The sequence below is a fragment of the Otolemur garnettii genome, unplaced genomic scaffold (assembly GCF_000181295.1).
Source record: "Otolemur garnettii isolate 467f Iridium unplaced genomic scaffold, OtoGar3 scaffold00051, whole genome shotgun sequence".
NCBI classification, from domain to species: Eukaryota; Metazoa; Chordata; class Mammalia; order Primates; family Galagidae; genus Otolemur; species Otolemur garnettii.
This window is the reverse complement of record NW_003852446.1, coordinates 1,403,514-1,424,513: the sequence shown is the minus strand read 5'-3', so window position 1 is coordinate 1,424,513 and position 21,000 is coordinate 1,403,514. Positions and strand designations below refer to the sequence as shown.

Sequence of the window (21,000 nt, the reverse complement as noted above, 5' to 3'; positions counted from 1 at the left end):
AAAAAAAAAAAAAAAAAAGAAAAGAAAAACAACACTTGCTATAGAGTAGCAGAGAGTGTAAAGCAAGGGCCTGTTTTGTAAATAAAGCTTTATTGGTACACAGCCACTCCCATCATTTACATATCATCTACAGCTGGTTTCAGGGCACACTGTCGGAGACAGATGTTTTCCACAGAGACCATACAAATGACAAAGCATAAAAATATTATCTGGCCCTTTGTAGACAAAGTTTGCCAATCCCTGGTATAAAGGGTAAATTGGGTAAAGTTGAAAGAAACCTTAATTTAGGGCATGTGCTACTGCACAGACCTAAAGAAGAGCATCATAAGGCAACTCCAGTGTATATCTAGACTGAGAATCTGATTCTTTCCAACATATGAAGAACCAGGCAAAACAGAAAACAAAGCCAAACCCTGACATGAGTACAGCTTATTCTTCAATCCCATCATACAGCACATCTGCACACTCAGAGGATATGCCCTCTGTCTATCCTCCCATGGCAGGAATCACCTCTCTTTCTCTCTTCTCCTGTAGTTTTTGCTGCTCCTCTTCTCTCTCTTTCCTTTGCTGTTCTTCCCATTCTTCCTTTAATTTTCTCTTTAAGGGAAAAAAGAAAAAAAAAGAGAAGGAAAGGTAATTTTTTTTAGACTCATTTTAAAAAAAATATTTAACATACAGGGCAAATAAATAAAAAACTTTAGAAACCTGGGTAAAATGGATAATAGGTTTTTTTAAAGTTTGAGATAAGCAGCTCTTGCTAGACTGTAATCCTAGCCCTCTGGGAGGCTGAGGCAGGAGGATCCCTGGAGCTCAGGAATTCAAGACTGCCTGAGCCAGAGCGAGACCCCATCTCTAAAAATGAGCTGAGGATGGTGGTGCACACCTGTAGTCCCAGTTACTCAGGAGGCTGAGGCAGAAGGATCACTTGATCCCAGAAGTTTGAGGTTGCTGTGAGGAAGGCTAACACCATGGCACTCTAGTCTGGGTAACAGAGACTGTCTCAAAAAAGGAAAGAAAATGAAGGGTCTGTCCCAAAGAATGCTGTGCTTCAGGCTCCACTAAGGATACATTCTCCAGCTGCCATCAGAAAGGAAACAGAAAAATCCATCCTAAAATTCACACAGAATCTCAAAGAAGCCTGGATAGCCAAATCAATCCTTTTTTTTGAGACAGAGCTTCACTTGTCACTCTGAGTAGAGTGCCATGATGTTACTGTAGCTCACAGCAAACTCTTGGCCTCAAGCAATCCTCTTGCCTTGGCCTACCGAGTAGCTGGGACTATAGGCACCCATCACAATGCCCAACTAGTTTTTCTATTTTTAGTAGAGAAAGTGTTTCTTGCTTTCCCAGGCTGGTCTCACACTCCTGAGTTCAAGTAATCCACACACTTCAGCTTCCCAAAGTGCTAGGATTACAGGCATGAGCCACCATGCCTGGCCAGCCAAATCAATCTTGAAAAAGAAAAACTAAGTTGGAAGTCTCAAACTTTCTCATTTCAGAACTTACTACAAAGTACGGTAATCAAACCAGTGTGGGATTGGCATAAAGACTGACATAGAGACCAATGAAATAAAATAGAGAGCTCAGAAATACACCCTCTCATATAAATTCAAATGATTTTCAACATGCTTACTAAGACCATTGAATGGGGAAAGGACAGTCTTTTCAACCAGTGGTGTTGGAAAAACTGGATATCCACATGCAAAAGAACGAAGTTAGACCCTTACATCATACATAAAAATTAATTTAATATGGACCTAAATGTCTGAGCTGAAAACTGTAACCTGTTTAGACAAAACAGGTGAAATGCTTCATGACATTGGATTTAGCAATGATTTTTTGGCTATGACCTAAAGAACACTGACAAAAGCAAAAACAGGTAAGATGAATTTTATCAAAATTAAAAACTTTTATACATCAAAGGGCACTATTAACACATTGAAAAAGCAACCCACGGAATGAGAGAAAATATTCACAAATCACATGTCTGATAAGGGATCACTATGCAGAATATATGAATTTCTACAACTCAATAATAATGTTGGGTTCCAAGGCAGCTCCCTGCATCCTAAAATGTCAGCGTTCCAACCAGCTGCCTGGTTCCTTGGTTCTTGGATTGCTCTTGGTTGAACAATGACCAGACACCCCAAAATAAGGCAAGCATGAAACAAAGTTTATTGAGAAAGAGAAAAATGGGTTTAAAGAGTAAGAATAAAATACAGACTTACAGAGCAAGATATGTTCACCATAGACAGTTAATGGCTGCCAAGGCGCAACAAGGAAAAGGCATGGGCCGTGGATCCTGATTCTCTTTTTATACTGTCTGGATCGGGCCCACCTCATAGTTCTGCGGTCACCTTGAAACCTGACTCTTACTGTGCATGTGGAACTCCCATGAACCTCTCTGAAAGCCCACTGTGGGGTGTGGAGCACAATGATGATTTATGCTAATGACATATTTAGTCTGTCTCTTTTCTTTTTTAAGACAGAGCCTCAAGCTGTTGCCCTGGGTAGAGTGCCGTGGCATCACAGCTCACAGTAACCTCCAGCTCCTGGGCTTAAGCGATTCTCTTGCCTCAGCCTCCCAAGTAGCTGGTACTACAGGTACCCGCCACAACACCTGGCTATTTTTTGGTTGTAGTTGTTATTGTTGTTTGGCAGGCCTGGGCTGGATTTGAATCCACAAGCTCTGGTGTATGTGGCTGGTGCCTTAGCCACTTGAACTATAGACGCTGAACCGACATAATTAGTCTTAAGGCTGCTGTAGGTGAGCTTTAAGACTGTATTGTACCTGTTCTAGGTTATAGAGTCTTCTACATCCTCTCACAGTTGGCATGCTAAGTTCTGATTGGTAGATTGCTAGGGTATTCCTTCCTTCCCAGATGTGAGCAATTATGTGGGACAAAATTAAGGTGGGAGGCACCAGTGCCCTTGTCTCCTTCCCCAGGAGAACCAAGATTTCTAGTTATCTACCTAACAACAAGAAAATGAATAACTGGCTCAGTGCCTGTGGCTCAAGTGGTTAAGGCACCAGCCACATACACCTGAGCTGGCGGATTTGAATCCAGCCTGGGCCCACCAAACAATGACGGCTGCAACCAAAAAATAGCCAGGCGTTGTGGCGGGTGCCTGTAATCCCAGCTACTTGGGAGGCAGAGGCAGGAGAATCGCTTGAGCCCAGGAGTTGGAGGTTGCTTTGAGTTGTGATGTCACAGCACTCAGTGATGCCAGGGCAACAACTTGAGGCTCTGTCTCAAACAAACAAAACAACAACAAGAAAATGAATAAGTGATTAAAAATTGGGCAAAGGATTTGAATAGGCATTTCTCTAAAGTAGATTATAAATGGCTAAGAAGCAGATGGAAAGATGTTCAACCTCACTGGTCATTAGGGAAATGCAAATCAAAACTAAAAAGAAATATCCTGCCACACCCATTAGAATGGCTGTTATAAAAAAATTAGGAAAATAACAAATGTTGATGGAGGATGTAGAGAAATTAGAACTCTTGTAGGTTGCTGGTGGGAGTGTACAATGGTGCAGTTGCTATGGAAAGCGGTATGGTAACTCTTCAAAAAATTAAAAGTAAAAGCACCATTTGATCCAAAACAAAAAAAAAGAAGATAAGCATCTCTTAATGAGAGTTATTTTGGTTAACTAATTAATTGGTTCCCTGGTTATGTGATTAATACTGTACCTCTTGCTCTTCCTGCCGTTTCCTAGCTGCCTCTTCCTTTGCCTTTTTTATTCTGAATTCTTCTTGTGCCTTCTGCTCCCTCAGCAACCACTCTTCATGCAATTTTTGCCTGTCAGTATAATGATATAGTCAGATAAAAGAAACAGGCATTAATTTACAAATACGTACACACACATAAGGGAGCAAAACGACACGTTTGGGGACTAATTAAATAGCATGAAAGATATTCTCAATAAAGCAGTCAACTGTGGGTAAGAAAATGAGAAGGAAGGCCCTGAGTGTCAGTAGCCATCTTCCCAAATGGTAATAACAAAATCCCTATTTTACACCTCATAGGTTTGGTTGTGACATCTTTTACCAAAAAAGGATGCTATGCCATTCCCTTCAGGCTGATCACAGTGATTTGGGGTACCAATAAAGTGGGTAGCAAGTTTCAAAGCAACATCTAGCTTTCCATTTCAGAAAATATTACTCTTCCTATTCTAGGCATTTAAAAGTGGCAATTCCATGAGAGCATCACTCTGAAAACCTGGCATCTTCAGACATTAACCTTTGGATCACTACGGCACACAGTTAAGGGACCCCTCTGGTTTGCCTCCAAACACCTAAACTGCTGAATGAAGGAAAATAAAACTACGTTATGATTAAGTCTTTAAAATAAAGGCAGCTATAGGGTTTAAAAAACTTTTTCTGAACGCTCCAGAGGAGAGACGAAAGCTATAGGTTTTAAGAAAAGATGAAGTTATAAAAATAAATTAACAACTGCCTAGTCTATTTGTTAAGTTGACCAGTCATGCAAGTGTCTCAGCCAGCCAGTATCACAAATCTCTAATTTAAAGGAGGATTAGATTTCCTGAGTTTATTTGCCAAACAGGTGTTTACAACCTACATCTCATTTTTCTACTGAATTTGTAAAAGGAAAATGAAATACGAGAAACTGTTCTACATTACTTCGGCAATATTAGGAGTTAAATAAGGTTTTATGTCCACTGTGGGAAGCTAACCACAATTTTAAATATTCTATGAGGAAATATGTTACATTTCCAACCTACAGATTCCAGGAACACATCTTTTAGCCATGGTAGAAGCTGGTGTATTGCATATCAATGTTCCTATGCATGTCTGGGAGTATGATATAGATGTTTCAATGTGCAGAACTCTGATTTGCAAATTACCTGGGGAATATATCTCTGAAAAACACTAAGTGAAAAAAAAAGCAGAATATTTTCATCATCTTGGGATAGGGGAGACCTTTTCAGTCAGACACCAAGGCCAGATACCATGAAAAAAGATGTCATAAAAATCAAATCATAGCCGGGCACAGTGGCTCACGCCTATAATCCCAACACTGAGATGCTGAGGCAGGAGGATGCCTTAAGCTCAAGAGTTGGAGGCCAGCCTGAGCAAAGCAAAACCCCATCTCTACTAAAAATACAAAAAAGTAGCAGGTGTTGTGGTGGGCACCTGTACTCCCAGCTACTAGGGAGGCTGAGGCAAGAGAATCACTTGAGATTGTTGTGACTTATAAGGCCACAGTGCTCCACAGAGGGTGACAAAGTGAGACTCTGTCTCAATTTTAAAAAAATGATAACACCTAGTTTTAGTCTGTCAGCAAGAGACTTAAATAGTTTATACACAGTATTTAATAAGACTTATTTTTTTTTGAGACAGAGCCTCAAGCTGTCACCCTGGGTAGAGTGCTGTGGCATCACAGCTCACAGCAACCTCCAACTCCTGGGCCTAAGTGATTCTCTTGCCTCAGCCTCCCAAGTAGCCGGGACTACAGGCGCCCACTACAAAACCTGGCTATTTTTTTTTTGGTTGTAGTTTTCATCATTGTTTGGCAGGCCCGGGCTGGATTTAAACCTGCCAGCTCTGGTGTATGTGGCTGGTGCCTTAGCTGCCTGAGCTACAGGCGCTGAGCCAATAAGACTTACTTTGCACAAGACTTTATACAGAAAACCAGTACCAGTTAGTAAGGCTGATAGTATTCCAAAATAACTTTATTCACTTTAAGTATCTCAATTAGCACTGACCTCTCTCTCTCCAACAATTTCTCTTCTTCTAGTTGTTGTTCTTCAATAAAAGCATCTTCCTCCTCCTCCTGTGAGAGTCCTGAGGAAATTAAAATGGTTTATTAAACTGAATATTACAAATCTTTGGTCAAAATTTCAGGAAAAGGCTGGGTGTGGTGTCTAATACCTATAATCCTAACACTCTGGGAGGCCAAGGTGGGAACACTGAGGTCAGAGTTCGAGGCCAGCCTGAGCAAAAGCAAGACCCTGTTTCTACTAAAAAATTAGAAAAAATAGCAGAGTGCAGTCATGTGCAGCTGTAGTTGCAGCTATTTTGGAGGCTGAGGCAAGAGGATCATTTGACCCCAGAAGTTTGAGGTTACAGTGAGCTATGATGATACCACTGCACTCTACCAGGGTGACCGAGTGAGACTGACTCAAAACAAACAAACAAAAAAACCTTCAGGAAAAAAATACATACAATCTTTAATCTTTATAATTATGGTAAAAATCTATTTCTGAAGCTTTCTAATACTAAGGGCTTTAACCACCCTTATTTGGTACAATGTAAGCATTAAAAAGAGCAACGATGTAACTGGACAACATATTAAACTAAAGAATTAATCAGTGGTTCCATAGATATGCAAAAAGTTGGTGGAGATGTGGGAAGGAACAATTGTCTTTACAGAAGCATGGCAACTTAAAAATGTAGAAAAATCATCACTTTTGCAACCCCTTGCTGTAAAAAAGTTAGACAAGGAGGTTGGGGGTGCAGGAGGAGAGGGGTAAATCCACAATTAAATGAGTACAAAACATATTACCTGGGGACACTTATAACTTAAACTCAACTGTACAAAAGCAATTCATGCAACCAAAACATATGTCCCCCATAATATTTTGAAATTTCAAAAAATGGATCATGGAGTTAAATGTAAAACATAAAACTATTAGACAAAATACAGGACAAAATCTTTGAAATCTAAGACTTGGCAATGAGTTCTTAAACATGACACCAAAAGCATAATCAACCCAAAAAATTAACAAATTTGACTTCACTACAATAGAAAAAAAATTTAGACAAAGATGTTAAAAACATTAGATGAAAGTTTGTTGGGAAAGGGAGATTTATACTACAAAATATCACTCCACAGATAAGGACAAATTACAAAGGGGAAAAGTGTACCTTTCCAATGAAGTGATCTGATGAGGAACACTTTAACCACACTTATCATCATCAGTATTGGAACCCGACATGATGGGCCTTGTGATGTATGCAATTAAGAAGTTTACAACCTCCACTCTGAACAATCTTTTGTCATAGAAAGTGTCACCTGAAGCTAATCATGACAAGACTCATCCAGAATGCCCAGCATTCCCCAAAATAACTGGCTTGAGCTTTTCGAAGTGTAAGTATAGCCTGTAGAGCTTACAGTTGAATTACTGCTTGTTTACTCAGGTGCAAGTGTGGTTCTGTGAGTGAATGTCCTTATTTTTAGGAGTTATAGGCTGAAAGATTTAGGGGTGAGGTGCTGTAGTATCTGAAACTTCTGTGCAAAGGGTTCAGAAAAAAATCTGTATGTATGTATCTTATAGAGAGACAGAAAAAGTCAAATGTTAACAATTGGCAAATCTAGTTTAAGGGTTCATATAGATATATATTGCACTTTTTTTTTTTTAAGGCAGAGTCTCTCTCTGTTGGCCAGAATACAATGCAATGGTACCATCATAGCTCAACCTCAAACCCTTGAGTTCAAGCAATCCTCCTGCCTCAGTGTGCCATAGCTAGGAATACAGGCGCGGACTACCATGCCTAGCTACTTTTTCAATTTTCTACAGAATTGGGGTCTTGCTATGTTGTCCAGGGTGGTCTCCAACTCCTGGCCTCAAGCAATCCTCCTGCGTTGGCCTCCCAAAATGCTAGGACTCCAGGTGTGAGCCACCTTGCCTGGATTTACTATACTATTATTTCCAACTTTCTGTAGATTAGAACATTTTCAAAATAAAAACATAGTGAAATGATTTTTAATAGACTGGAAACATACATTCTATCCTATTCAAATTTAAATTTGAGGGAAAGAAAGTAGTGGAAAGTGGAAGAGAAATGGGGGACAACTGAAGTGATCCTACAGAGATAATAGACGAACTCAGGTTCAAGGCAAAAGATTTGTGTTTGTCACATATATCAAGTATTGCACTAACCAAAGGCTCATCTAGTCTTAGATCATTATAATAATTTACTTTTCTTAAGTAAACTTTATTATTTCAGCACCTTAAGATAAAATAGGCAAAAATTTAGAATAAGTGCAGTCATATAAAATAATGCCTAATTATTCCACTAATTAAATGATCTAATATAAGAAAGGGCCCAGAGAACCTGGAACACAGGCTATGACTCAGAGTTATGATCATAAATCAGACATGGCACGGTCACAGGTGATATTCACAAATACCTATTGACTGACTCACTCAATTCCCCATCCCCTCAAACTAAGCTCACACAATCCACAGAGACCATCACTAATAGTTCCGGTATAGCATTTTTTCCTACATGTACCATCAAGACATATCAATACAATACAGTTGACCCCTGAACAACACAGGTTTGAACCACATAGGTCTATGCGGATTTTTTTCAATAAACATACTGGAAAAGTTTTGGAGATTTCTGACAATTTGAAAAAACTCGAAGATGAACCTTGCAACCTAGAAGCATTGAAAAAATTGAGAAAAAGTTAGGTATGTCATGACTGCACAAAATATATGTAGATAGCAGTCTATTTTACCATTTACTACCATAAAATATACACAAATCTATTATAAAAAGTTAAAATTTAACAAAATTTATACTTACAGACCATACGTGGCACCATTCACAGTCAAGGAAAATGCAAACAAATTAAACATGCAGTATTAAATCATAACTGCGTAAAATTTACTGTAGTGTGTATATATACTGTGCTACTGTAATAATCTCATAGCCACCTACTGTTGCTATTGTGGTGAGCTCAAATGTTCTGAGTATCCACTTAAAATGTCATGTGAACTCCGTGGGAGCAGTTTGCCTTTCCAATAAATTGTATGTTGCAGTAAAAAGTGATCTCTGGAGTATTTTTCGTCGTATTTAGTGTGATACCGTAAACTTTGAATAACACCATGGGAGCTATGCAAAGTGCCACTCTAGTGATGCTGGAAGTGCTCCCAAGAAGCAAAATCATGATGTTACAAGAAAAAGTTGAATTGTTTGACATGTACCATAGACTGAGGTCTGCTGCTGCCGATGCCTGCCATTTCAAGATAAACACATCCAGTGTAAGGACAATGGAGAAGAGGAGGAGGAAGAGAAGAGAAGGAAGGAAAAGGAGATTTATGAAGTCACTGCAGCTACTTCAGCAGGTGTGAAAACCTTGCACTTTTTGCAAAGTAACTTTTTATCTCAGAGTGAAAGTACAGTTTTATGTGGGTGCAGGATTGCTATAAGGAAGGCATACCTATAGACTCTATGATTCAAGAAAAGTGAAGTCATTACATGACAAGGTAAAGCAAAAGGATGGTGAAGAATCTGAAGTTGGAGGATATAATGTCAGCAAACAACGGTTTGATAATTTTAGAAAGAGGTTTGGCTTTTAAAATGTCAAGATAGGTTCGGTGCCTGTAGCTCGGTAGCTAAGACACTGGCCACATACACTAGGGCTGGCGGGTTCAAACCCAGCCTGGGCCTGCCAAACAACAATGACAACTACAACAAAAAAATAGCCGGGTGTTATGGCAGATGCCTGTAGTCCTAGCTACTTGGGAGGCTGAGGCAAGGTTTTGAGGTTGCTGTGAGCTCTGACACCACTCTACAAAGGGTGACAAAGTGCGACTCTGTCTCAAAAAAAAAAAAGTCAAGATAACAGGAGAAGCAGCAATAAATGAGTTCTCAGATGCCACTAAAAAAAAAAAAAAAAAACATTGAAAAGAAAGGATATCTGCCTGAACAGGTTTCTAATGTAAACAAAATTGCTCTACTCTGGAAAAAACATTCCACAAAAAAACATTTATTAGTAAGAAAGAAAAGTGAGCATCAGGATTTAAGGCAGGAACGGATGGGCTAACTCTACTGTTTTGTGCAAATGAAGTTGAATTTATGATCAAGACTGCCCTTACCTATAAAGCAGCTAACCTCTAAGCCTTGAAGGGAAAAGAAACACGAGCTTCCAGTTGTTAGACTGCAGAATGAGAAGGCCTGGACAATGAGAACAATTTTGGGGGGTTTTGTTCTAGTGATGCTTTGTCTCTGAAGTCAGAAAATATTTTGCCAGTAAGAGACTGCCTTTTAGAATTCTTATGATATTGGAGAATGCCCCCTGGCCACTCAGAACCCCATGAGTTCAACACTAAAACATTGAAGTGGTTTACCTGCCCCCAAACACAACATCTCTAAATCAGCCTCTTCTAGATGAGGGGGTTCATAAGGACCTTTAAGGCTCATTGCACATGGTACGAGACTGGATATGGCAAAAAAAGAAAAAGTAGGGTGTGAAGGGTTTCAAGGTATAGATCTTGGAGACACTACACCAGAGGAATTCACAGAAGACAGCTTGATGGCAGTGTGTGCTTCAGAACCAGTGGCAGAGGATGTGGAAGAAGCAGTGCCAGGAAACAAGCTGACATTAGACAATCCGGCAGAAGGGTTCCAGTTATTCCAAACTGCTTTGACTTCTTTTATGACGTGGACCCTTCTCTGATTTGGGCAGTGAAACTAAAGCAAATGGTTGGGAGAAAGACCGTCAGCACACAGAAAGATTTTTACAGAAATAAGTGAAAAAGTCAGGCGTAAATTATGATGTACAATATTTACATAAAGTTACCCCACGTGCGCCTGCCTCTCCTGCCTCCCAGTCCCCCTCCTTCACCTGTTCCACCTCTGCCACCGCGAAGACAGCAGGCCCAGCCCCTCCTCTTCCCCAGCATGAAGAAGAGTCAACAAAGGTCTCTTAAAGTACTCAAGTTTGAGAAAAAACTTGCAAAACGTCTAAGGAGAACACTGGACTCTTGCTACTTTTAGAAAGAAAAATATTCACTAAATACTTACTATGTGTCCAAGGACTGTACTGGCTGCTTAAGTTCATGCTGCTTGCATCAGTAACATTAGATACTTAATACAGACTTACACATCATCAGTAGGCAACAATTGACAAAGGCATTTCCTCGTCCTCTTCAGTATGGTAACATTATTTCTAAAGTGTATCTACTGTAACTTTACTCGGAGGCAGTAACCACTACAATTCATTGGATACAATATTAACTTCCTCCAGACACTTGGGGCCCCAAGTCAGGGCGCGCGTGGAGGGAGCAATTTCAAACACAGAAAACGGAATAAGGAGTCTATTACCTGAATCTCTCAATCGAGCGAGTTCCTGCCGACGTTTCTTTCTTTTCTCCTTCTTCAGAGCAGCCCTGTACATTTTGTGGCTGAAAGATTAAGACGGACACACCGGTGTCAGCCGCTGCACCCGAAGCGCTGCAAGAGCTCCCCTGTCCTCTGCGCCCAGAGACAGGAAATCCCTCAAGTACTCGAGAGATACAGCTTGCTTCCCTTCGTCCTACACACTGAACATGCATCTACCACGGTCTCATCTTTCCACGCCTAAGTGGCAGGTATGCTCCATCTGCCACCTGTCCCTCTCCTCTTTTCACTCAGCTCCCAGACGCCGGTGACAGCTCAGGGCGCCCACCGGGTAGGGCTGGAGCTGCCGCTGGGGCTTATTTGCTTGGCCTAATTTTCCTTTTCCTGTCCATCCCTGCCTGCACGTTCTCCGTGCCCAGGCTCGGCCCGCTTCGTCCCCTCTTCTTTCCCATTCATTTCCCTCGGCGAAGCTTACCTAGGTTTTTGTGGGAAAACTACCTCCTCGGGCGCTGCCATCTTGACGGCGCAGCTCCGCCCCGCAGAACCTGCCGGAAAAGGCGGATTTACGAGCAGGGCGGGCACACGCAAGCGCAAGTGCCCGAAGGCACCGCCCGGCCCGAACCAAAAGCAGAAGATGGGAGGTTCTCTTGGGCGGCTCCTCTTCCAAAACCGATCTCGAACAAAAGTCTCCTCCCTGAAAAATCCTCTGCGGCTCTTAGGCCACCCTGAAAGTAATGCAGCGCTCCCCCACGGCTTTATTACTATCTCCTCTCCTGCCACAGAAGGACGTCTCGTAGCCAGGGTAAAATCTCTCCTCTCCCCCGTTTCTCAACCATTCTTGAAGGCTCTTTATACAGAGATGCTCGCCTCGCTTCCCTTCCAACTTCTCCAGGCTCCGCCTCCTTCCGCGGCTTCACCTATCAGAGCCTCAGACAAAGCTCTGGACTCCGCCCCCTAGGAGTCACACCTATCTGGGCTTCTCCGGTAGATCTGACTCCTAGGGCTGGAAAGGTGTCTCCTCTGCCCCTGAAGGCTTTACAATCCAGGGGCAGAGAGGGCCCAATTCATAAACAAAATGATAATGGTGCAGCCGGGCGCGGTGGCTCACACTTGTAATCTCAGCTCTTGGGAGGCTGAGGCGGTGGATTGAGGTTTGAGGTTGCTGTGAGCTTTGATGCCATAGCACTCAACCTCAAGGTGACTGAGACTCTGTCTCAAAAAAAGAATTAAAAATAAATAAAAGATCAGAGAGCCAACTGCTGGTTCTCTGGACAAGTCAACTTGGAGGTAAAGGGAAATGTGTGTTGAGTAAGATGTGGAAGGGTGAGGCTTTATGCAGGGTTTGGGCTCCGCTGAACAATTCTGTCCAGGGATTAGAAGAAGCAGGGCAAATTTAGTAATTGGGTATCACAGCTATTTTAATTTGGAGGAGAAAGGAAACAAAGGGAGGCCAGGGAAGTTATTAAATCACTCAAAAGATGGAGGCTATTAGCTATTTTGAAGCTGTATTGGGTCCTTGAAAAAATCTTTTCATCACAGTCAGATTATTAGCAGAGATGATCTTTACTTTCCCAATCCGTACTCTCATTGCCCCTATCTAATTTCTCATCACCTCTCACCTAGATTATTGATATTCCAGATTTATCTTTCAATCCTTTATATTGCAAACCAGAGAAATTTACCAAAAAACACAAATATGACTGCAAGAAGCCCCTATTTGAAGGCTTTCAATGGTTCACTGTTGCCTACAGAACTTAATTGTAGCTTTTAGTATGGCTTACCTGGTCCTTCTCCATAACCTAGCCTCTGTGCCCTATGCTGCCTACTGTATTCGGTGGTACTCTCAAATTACACTTCAAGTTCGATTGCCAAAATGCTTGATGTTCCCAGAGCATTCCATTTTCATCTTTCAGTGCTTTTGCCTATGCTGATCTCCCTGTAATCCCATTCCTACCCTTCTCTGTCTAGGTAATGGCCTTCAATACTCAACTTAAGCATCACAAAGCTCTCCCCAAATCCCCAGGTGGACTATGTTAAGTAAACTTCAACTTTGTCTGTGCCATATCATCTTTATTGATTGATTGATTGATTGATTTGAGACAGAGTCTCTCTTTGTCACCTTTGGTAGGGTGCTGTGGCATCACAGCTCACAGCAACCTCAAGCTCTTGGGCTCAAGCCATTCTCTTGCCTCAGCCTCCCAAGTAGCTGGGACTACAGGCACCCACCACCAACTAATGGCTATTTTTAGAGACAGGGTCTCGTTCTGGCTCAGGCTGGTCTTGAACCTGTGAGCTCAGGCAATCCACTGGCCTTGGCCTCCCAGAGTGCTAGGATTACAGCACTGAGCCACTGTGCCCAGCCTGGCTCTGTGATCTTAAGTAAATTTCTTCATGTCTATTTTTCAGTTTTATCATTTGTAAAAATCAAGATAGTAATAATTCCCATCTTACAAGTCTTCTTATTATATAAGACTGAATAAGATAACCCATGCTGTATGTTAGCACAGTGCCTAGTAATAATGAATATCCCCCAAACTTTAGCTGTTATTTCATCACCACCACCACCACCACTGGTGTGAAAACATTCCAATCCCCTCAAAACTGGGATAGATCTGCTTGTGCTCCCAGCACAAGTATTTCACCTTTTGTAACACCTATGACTATATACCACACATTTTGGTTTTCACCTGTCTGCTTCTTGCACTAAATCTTAAAACTTTTTGAAGGCGGAGATTTGGTAGTTGTGTCCCCAAACTGGAGAATGGCCTGAGTAGCATAGAATGTTGTAGTTATGCAAGTCATCAGTTTTGCTGGTCCCTATGACAGAACTTATGCTGAGAATTGCTGCCATTCTGAAAGCATCAGTGTTTGGGTTGCTCTAACATTTCTTATGAGTCAGGCAAGAGTTTCACTTCAGAACAATAAGTAAGAATATCTTCTAGGAAGACACTCCTAATTATAAAAAAGATACAGATGTAGATTTTGTTTTATCATGAGTTAGAAGTGAATTTGAATTTTCTCTTATAGAAGTTTGACATTTATTTTCAACAATTAACCACTGAACTCACTTTCAGGAACAGGCTTGAATTGCTTAAGTTAATTTCATTACAGAAGTAACTCTAAAAGCCAATTCTACTTCCAAACTATAATTACCATCATTTGAATTTCATAGGGAAAGACTTCTTCCTAGATGTTTTTTGGGTGGATACCTGGTTTTAAACAGCCAGCTTTCCCCTAACCCATGTGCAAGACAAGTTCTCCGGTGGCCTTGGACCAACCTAGTTCTCTCCCCCTTTCTTGCTTGTCATTCTTGAGGGTAACTGCAGATTGTACTGGGAATGCAATATCCTGAGATAGGGAGAAACTGCCTGGAAGAGCCCAGGCCTTATTTCTGTTATTCCTAGGTAAGGTAACATCTTGACTCAGAGAGGAACTGCCTGGGATGGCCCAGGCTTTGTTCCTGTCTCCCCTGGAAGCAGGGTGTTCTTCGAAGCTTTACCCAGTAAGTTATAGGTAGTCCCTGAAGTATATAACTCAGGGTGCGTTACCTTTTGGGGTCCCTCAGCCACAGCGCAAGTGGGGCACATGTAGTAGAGACTCCATTCACACCACCCAAGGAAGCCTTCTTGAGCCTTCGGTTTCCAGTTCACAATGGATCCTTGGCTTCTTTTGTCTCTTGCTGTCTGTGTTTAAGTAATAAACCTGCTTCACGTAACTTATTAGGTATGCGTGCATTCTGTCTCACTGGACCGAGACAAGTTAGTAACCAGTGCACAGTGTACTGACTTTGTACCACGTAGCCCTGGGAAAGGGGCTTGTAGTTCCCCTTGTGTGGTGATGCCAGCAGACTGTGCACTGGACCGTGGACTGAAAGAGGTGAGCTGAAGAAGATTGGCTGCTTCTTCCCACTACTGCTTCTCTAGTAAATCCCTTAGGAATTTTCTAGATGCTTTCTGATCTGTACGTTAAAGGATGGCTCACTAATTTTACAGACATCTTATATACCAAAACAATAGGAGGGAAAGTCTTTCCCCATCCATTAATACTGCAAATAAAGAGTTTGGTCAAATAATATTGAATGAAGATGACCATTGGTTTCATTAAAAACTTCTTTCCCAAGACCTTTGACAGACCTTAGGCCCATTTTCCACCTTCATGTCTAGGAAAGTACAAGTAAAAAACTTTTGAGAGCATAAAAGCCAAGAACAAAAAAAATTCTTGTTTAGGTGTATCAGTAGCCAGAGAATCTACAGTGCCCCTTTTAGGGTCATATAACTATATAACTAAGGCATGGAGGAAGAAACTCCCTTCAGGCAGTTTCCATATCCTTTACAGGGAAAGTGACCAAGAATTTATCCTGCAGACCAGGATATGGTTGGAAGTGAAAGAGAGTGCTGTTAATAATTACACTAGAACACCAGGTATAAGTAAATCAGGAATGGTAAACCAAGGACACACAGGAGTGGGAAACCAAGGACACGTACCTGTCCTGTAAATGCATCCTTTGTTATCTCTAAGATATAAGGGCATGCCCGGCATTCTGCATATTATTATTCCTTCCCATTTGGAAGACTCACTGCAACAGTTTTGCCCCAAGAGTTTGCAAGAGGGCTAGAAGGAAAGCCTGTGTCCCCTGGAAAATAAATATCTCATGTGTTCATGCTTTTAAAGGTAAATATAGTTTGAAACACGTGAATTGTAGAAAGTTTACATAGACTTTCCCTTTTTTTTTTTTTTTTACCATGTTTCTCTTTCTAAGAATTTTATGCCTTTCCTAGGGCACACATTCAAAAGTCTTCACCCCTCCACAACCACCATATTTAGAGAATAAATATTCCTCTAAACTTACACATAAAACGCCATTTTTTTTTCTTTTTGAGACAGAGTCTCTCTTGTCACCCTCAGCATCACAGCTCACAGCAACTTCAAACTCCTGGGCTCAAGTGATTCTTTTGCCTCAGCCTCCCAGGTAGCTGGGACTACAGGCACCCGCCACAATGTCAGGCTGTTTTTAGTCTTGCTCTTGCTCAGGCTGGTCTTGAACCTGTGAGCTCAGCAATCCACCGGCCTCGGCCTCCCAGAGTACTAGGATTATAAGCGTAAGCCCCGCGCCCAGCCTCCATTCTTTTCCTACTGAATTTTTATTTTTTTACTCTTAATTGTGGTAAAATATGCATGTAAAATTTACCATCTCAGCCATTTTAAGTGGATAGTTCAGAAGTGTTAAGTATATTTGCATTGTTGTGTAACAGATCTCTAGACTTCTCATTTTACAACACTGAAACTCTGTATCCATTAAACTCCAATTCCCCTCCAACTCCCCCCAGCCATTGGCAACAACCTTTCTATTTTCTGTTCTATGGATTTTACTACTTTAGACACTTCACATGAGAAGAACTGTAAAATATTTGTTCTTTTGTCACTGGCTTATTTTGCTTGGCATAATGTCAAGGTTCACCTATGTGGTCCATTAGACAGGATTTCCTTCTTTTGAAGGCTGCACAATATTGTGTTATATGTATATACCTCATTTTCTTTACCTATTCATCTGTTGATGGACATCTGGATTTCTTCTGCCTCCTGGATTTTGCAAATAATGTTGCAATGAACACAGATGTGCAAATATCTCTTCAAGATCCTGCTTTGAATTCTTTTGGATATATACCCAGAAGCTGGATTGCTGGATCATAGGGTAATTGTTTTCAGTTCTTCAAGGATCCTCTGTACTCTTTTCCATAAGGACTCAGTTATTTTACATTCCTACTAATAGTGCACAAGGGTTCCAACTCCTCTGTACCCTTCCCAACACTTGTTATTGTCTGGTCTTCTGATAGTGGCCATCCTGATGGATGTGAGGTGATATCTCATTATGGGCTTTTTGCTTGTTGGTTTGTTTGTTTAGAAACAGAGTCTCACTATGTCAGCCTGGGTAGAGTGCCTTGGCATCACAGCTCACAGCAACCTCAAACTCTTGGGCTTAAGCAATTCTCTTGCCTCAGCCTCCCAAGTAGCTGGGACTATAGGCACCTGCCACAGTGCCCAGCTATTTTTGGTTGAGGTTGTCATCATTATTCTTTAGCTGGCCCAGGCCATGTTCAAACCCGCCAGCCTCCTTGTACGTGACTGGCGCCATAACCACTATGCTACGGGCGCTGAGCCATCTTTTCGTGTTCTTATTGGTCATTTGTATATCTCCTTTCAAGAATTGTCTATGAAAATCCTTCCTTAATCATTTTTTAATCAGGTTATTTGTTTTTCTGTTGTGGTTGAGTTATAGAAGGTCCTTATATATTCAGGCTATGATCCCCTTATCAGATATGCAATGTATAAGTATTTTCTCCCATTCTGTATGTTGCCTTTTCACTTTGTTAATTGCTTCCTTTGATACACAGAAGTTTTTTAGGTTGGTGTGTAGTTCCATTTCTATCTTAAAAATCTTTAAGTACACATTCAGTAGTGTTAAATGCATATATTAATTCAATCCTATCTTGAAGACCAGATAACTAGTATATTAATGAAAGAAATAATACCAATGTTGCAGGTACTGATGCAACATTGAAATTGTCTGAACATAGGATTAGAAGCATTTGGATGCACTCTAAAATGTTTAGAAACAAGAGCACAATGGCATGGATTCCTCAGGATGAGAGTTTACATTTTAGCCTATCTAAGAAGTTTCTCTCCCTATTACCATAGCAAATGTCTTCTAAATTGGGAGATTTAAGTTGATCACCTATTTTGCAAAGAACCTTGAGTAATGAGTAAACAAAATAAACTTTAGACAGTTATAAAGGGAAGCCAAAATACCTCTGTCAGTATAGAAAATGTTATTATTTTGTTTATAATATTATACAAATAATGCAAAATAATACTATATACTATTAGATTACTAGTCCTCTGCAAAGTATTTCTGAAAGAAAGAATGAATTCCAAGTTCTAGGCACTTTAAACATTTTCCTTAAAATGTTCTGCATATGCTTTCTAGATAATCAAGCCATTAAGTAAAATAGCTGATCTTCAGAAATGCAAAAAGATTTCCAGATGTAAAAATCTTTGTTTTCTTATGATTACAAAATATATTTTTCTACATCATAAACTGATAGTAAGCAAGCATATCTTTTCATTTTTTTTGAGACAGAGTCTTACTATGTCACCTTCAGTAGAGTGCCACGGCATCACAGCTCACAGCAACCTCAAACTCTTAGGCTTAAGTGATTCGCTTGCCTCAGCTTCCCAAGTAGCTGGGACTACAGGAGCCCACCACAACACCTTGCTATTTTTTGTTGCATTTGTCATTGTTGTTTTAGCTGGGCCAGGCTGGTTTTGAACCTGCCAACTTTGGTGTAGGTGGCTGGTGCCGTAACCACTGTGATACAGGTGCCGAGCCAAGCATATCATATACTAACAATGACAACTAAAGATAGGGCAAACATACTCGCTGAGAAGCCCTTATAAAAGAATACACAGTCATGTTTTGAAATAAAAGATAACTACTGTATTTCAAAATATGCCTATGTTAAGCCAGGAAATACGAGTCTGGGCTCTGTGGCAGTTTATAAAAGGCCTGAGCTATGGCTGGTCACTCTTTGTGCCTTACCAGTTGTTAAACATTTTGTTTATAATCCCTGCTTATAACTCTACAGAACTGCTAACTGATATAAACAGAAAGATAGCTCAAAAATGTCAGACAGGGGCAGGGTGTGGTGGCTCACACCTGTAATTCTAGCATTCTGGGAGGCCAAGATGGGAGGATCCATTGAGCTCAGGAGTTTGAGACCAGCCTGAGCAAGAGCGAGACCTTGTCTCTACTAAAAATAGAAAAAAACAAGCTGGGCGTGGTGGCAGGTGCCTGTAGTCTCAGCTACTTGGGAGGCTGAAACAGGAGAAGTGCTTGAGCCCAGGGGGTTGAGGTTGCTGAGAGCTAGGATGACATCATGGCACTCTGGCCTGGGCAATAGAGTCTTAAAAAAAATAAAGTCAGACATGAAAAGACATTACAATACCAAGAGGTTGCTGCAAGCAATACTTGTGTCTCTTGCTATTACTTCAGTGATAAATATTATTATCAACCAAAAGAATTTGTTTACCAAATAGTTCTCCTCAAAGACTGATGAAGCACTTCCAGACCAAGAAATGCACATCTAGAAACATTACTAAACACACGCATTTAGAATAGTCTAGTTAACAATTTTTTGAAAGTTAGCATGTATTAAAGCAAAATACCACCTAGATACAAATGTTTTAGGGGGTCACTTGGCTGGTTGCAGGCTTGGGGTTTTCACATGTATATTCAGCACATAATCGTGCCGGAAGGATGAGCGGACAGTGCGATTCATCAGGGGTTGAAGGGGACGGAAGTTGTCCACCATTCTTTTCTCTTTCTCTCCCTCGGAAGTAAAAAGCAGGGTCCTAAATTGTTCAAGCTAGAAATAGAAATACAAAGCATAAATTAGTTCAATAGAAAACCAGTTTTCCGGCCTCTTCCTCTCGGTCCCATATTGAACTCGAGTTGGAAGAGGCGAGTCCGGTCTCAAAATGGAGGTAAAACCGCCGCCCGGTCGCCCCCAGCCCAACTCGGGCCGTCGCCGCCGCCGCCCCCGGGGGGAGGAGGGCCATGATCCAAAGGAACCAGAGCAGTTGAGAAAACTGTTTATTGGTGGTCTGAGCTTTGAAACTACAGATGATAGTTTAAGAGAACATTTTGAGAAATGGGGCACACTCACAGATTGTGTGGTAATGAGAGATCCCCAAACAAAACGTTCCAGGGGCTTTGGTTTTGTGACTTAGTCTTGGGTGGAAGAGGTGGATGCAGCAATGTGTGCTCAACCACACAAGGTTGATGGGCATGTGGTGGAACCAAAGAAAGCTGTATCTAGAGAGGATTCTGTAAAGCCTGGTGCCCATCTCACAGTGAAGAAAATTTTTGTTGGTGGTATTAAAGAAGATACAGAAGAATATCATTTGAGAGACTACTTTGAAAAGTATGGCAAGATTGAAACCATAGAAGTTATGGAAGACAGGCAGAGTGGAAAAAAGAGAGGATTTGCTTTTGTAACTTTTGATGATCATGACACTGTTGATAAAATTGTTGTTCAGAAATACCACACTATTAATGGGCATAATTGTGAAGTGAAAAAGGCCCTTTCTAAACAAGAGATACCGTCTGCTGGATCACAAAGAGGTCGTGGAGGTGGATCTGGCAACTTTATGGGTCGGAGAGGAAACTTTGGAGGTGGTGGAGGTAATTTTGGCCGTGGTGGAAACTTTGGTGAAGAGGAGGATATGGTGGTGGAGGTGGTGGCAGCAGAGGTAGTTATGGAGGAGGTGATGGTGGATACAATGGATTTGGAGGTGATGGTGGGAACTATGGCGGTGGTCCTGGTTACAGTAGTAGAGGGGGCTATGGTGGTGGTGGACCAGGATATGGAAACCAAGGTGGCGGATATGGTGGTGGAGGAGGATATGATGGTTACAATGAAGGAGGAAATTTTGGAGGTAACTATGGTGGTGGTGGGAACTATAATGATTTTGGAAATTATAGTGGACAACAGCAATCAAATTATGGACCCATGAAAGGGGGCAGTTTTGGTCGAAGAAGCTCGGGCAGTCCATATGGTGGTGGTTATGGATCTGGTGGTGGAAGTGGTGGATATAGTAGCAGAAGGTTCTAAAAACAACAGAAAAGGACTACAGTTCTTAGCAGGAGAGAGAGCGAGGAGTTGTCAGGAAAGCTGCAGGTTACTTTGAGACAGTCATCCCAAATGCATCAGAGGAACTGTAAAAATCTGCCACAGAAGGAACGATGATCCATAGTCAGAAAAGTTACTGCAGCTTAAACAGGAAACCCTTCTTGTTCAGGACTGTCATAGCCACAGTTTGCAAAAAGTGCAGCTATTGATTA

At 41.3% G+C, this 21,000-nt stretch overlaps 2 protein-coding genes and 1 pseudogene across 3 annotated transcripts in view; 1 reads left to right on the top strand and 2 right to left on the bottom strand.

The window, feature by feature from the left end:
• ZRSR2 (zinc finger CCCH-type, RNA binding motif and serine/arginine rich 2) overlaps positions 1 to 11,661 on the bottom strand; it is a 29,413-nt gene extending 17,752 nt beyond the window's left edge. Inside the window, exons 1-5 of the mRNA XM_003791866.3 lie at positions 11,575 to 11,661; positions 11,085 to 11,164; positions 5,732 to 5,810; positions 3,696 to 3,804; positions 511 to 597 (exon numbers count right to left, since the gene is read on the bottom strand). Coding sequence (XP_003791914.1) covers positions 511 to 597; positions 3,696 to 3,804; positions 5,732 to 5,810; positions 11,085 to 11,164; positions 11,575 to 11,615 — 396 coding nt within the window. The 5' untranslated portion in view covers positions 11,616 to 11,661. The remainder of the gene's footprint in view (positions 1 to 510; positions 598 to 3,695; positions 3,805 to 5,731; positions 5,811 to 11,084; positions 11,165 to 11,574) is intronic.
• A 7,553-nt stretch (positions 11,662 to 19,214) lies between these two features.
• The window catches only part of CA5B (carbonic anhydrase 5B), a 43,984-nt gene continuing 42,198 nt past the window's right edge, over positions 19,215 to 21,000 (bottom strand). Inside the window, exon 8 of the mRNA XM_012806433.2 lies at positions 19,215 to 19,522. Within this exon, the coding sequence (XP_012661887.1) occupies positions 19,349 to 19,522 (174 nt within the window). The 3' untranslated portion in view covers positions 19,215 to 19,348. The remainder of the gene's footprint in view (positions 19,523 to 21,000) is intronic.
• LOC100953154 lies at positions 19,635 to 20,994 on the top strand (annotated as a pseudogene). The gene has a single exon (XR_153784.2). The product of XR_153784.2 is annotated as a heterogeneous nuclear ribonucleoprotein A3 pseudogene (transcript).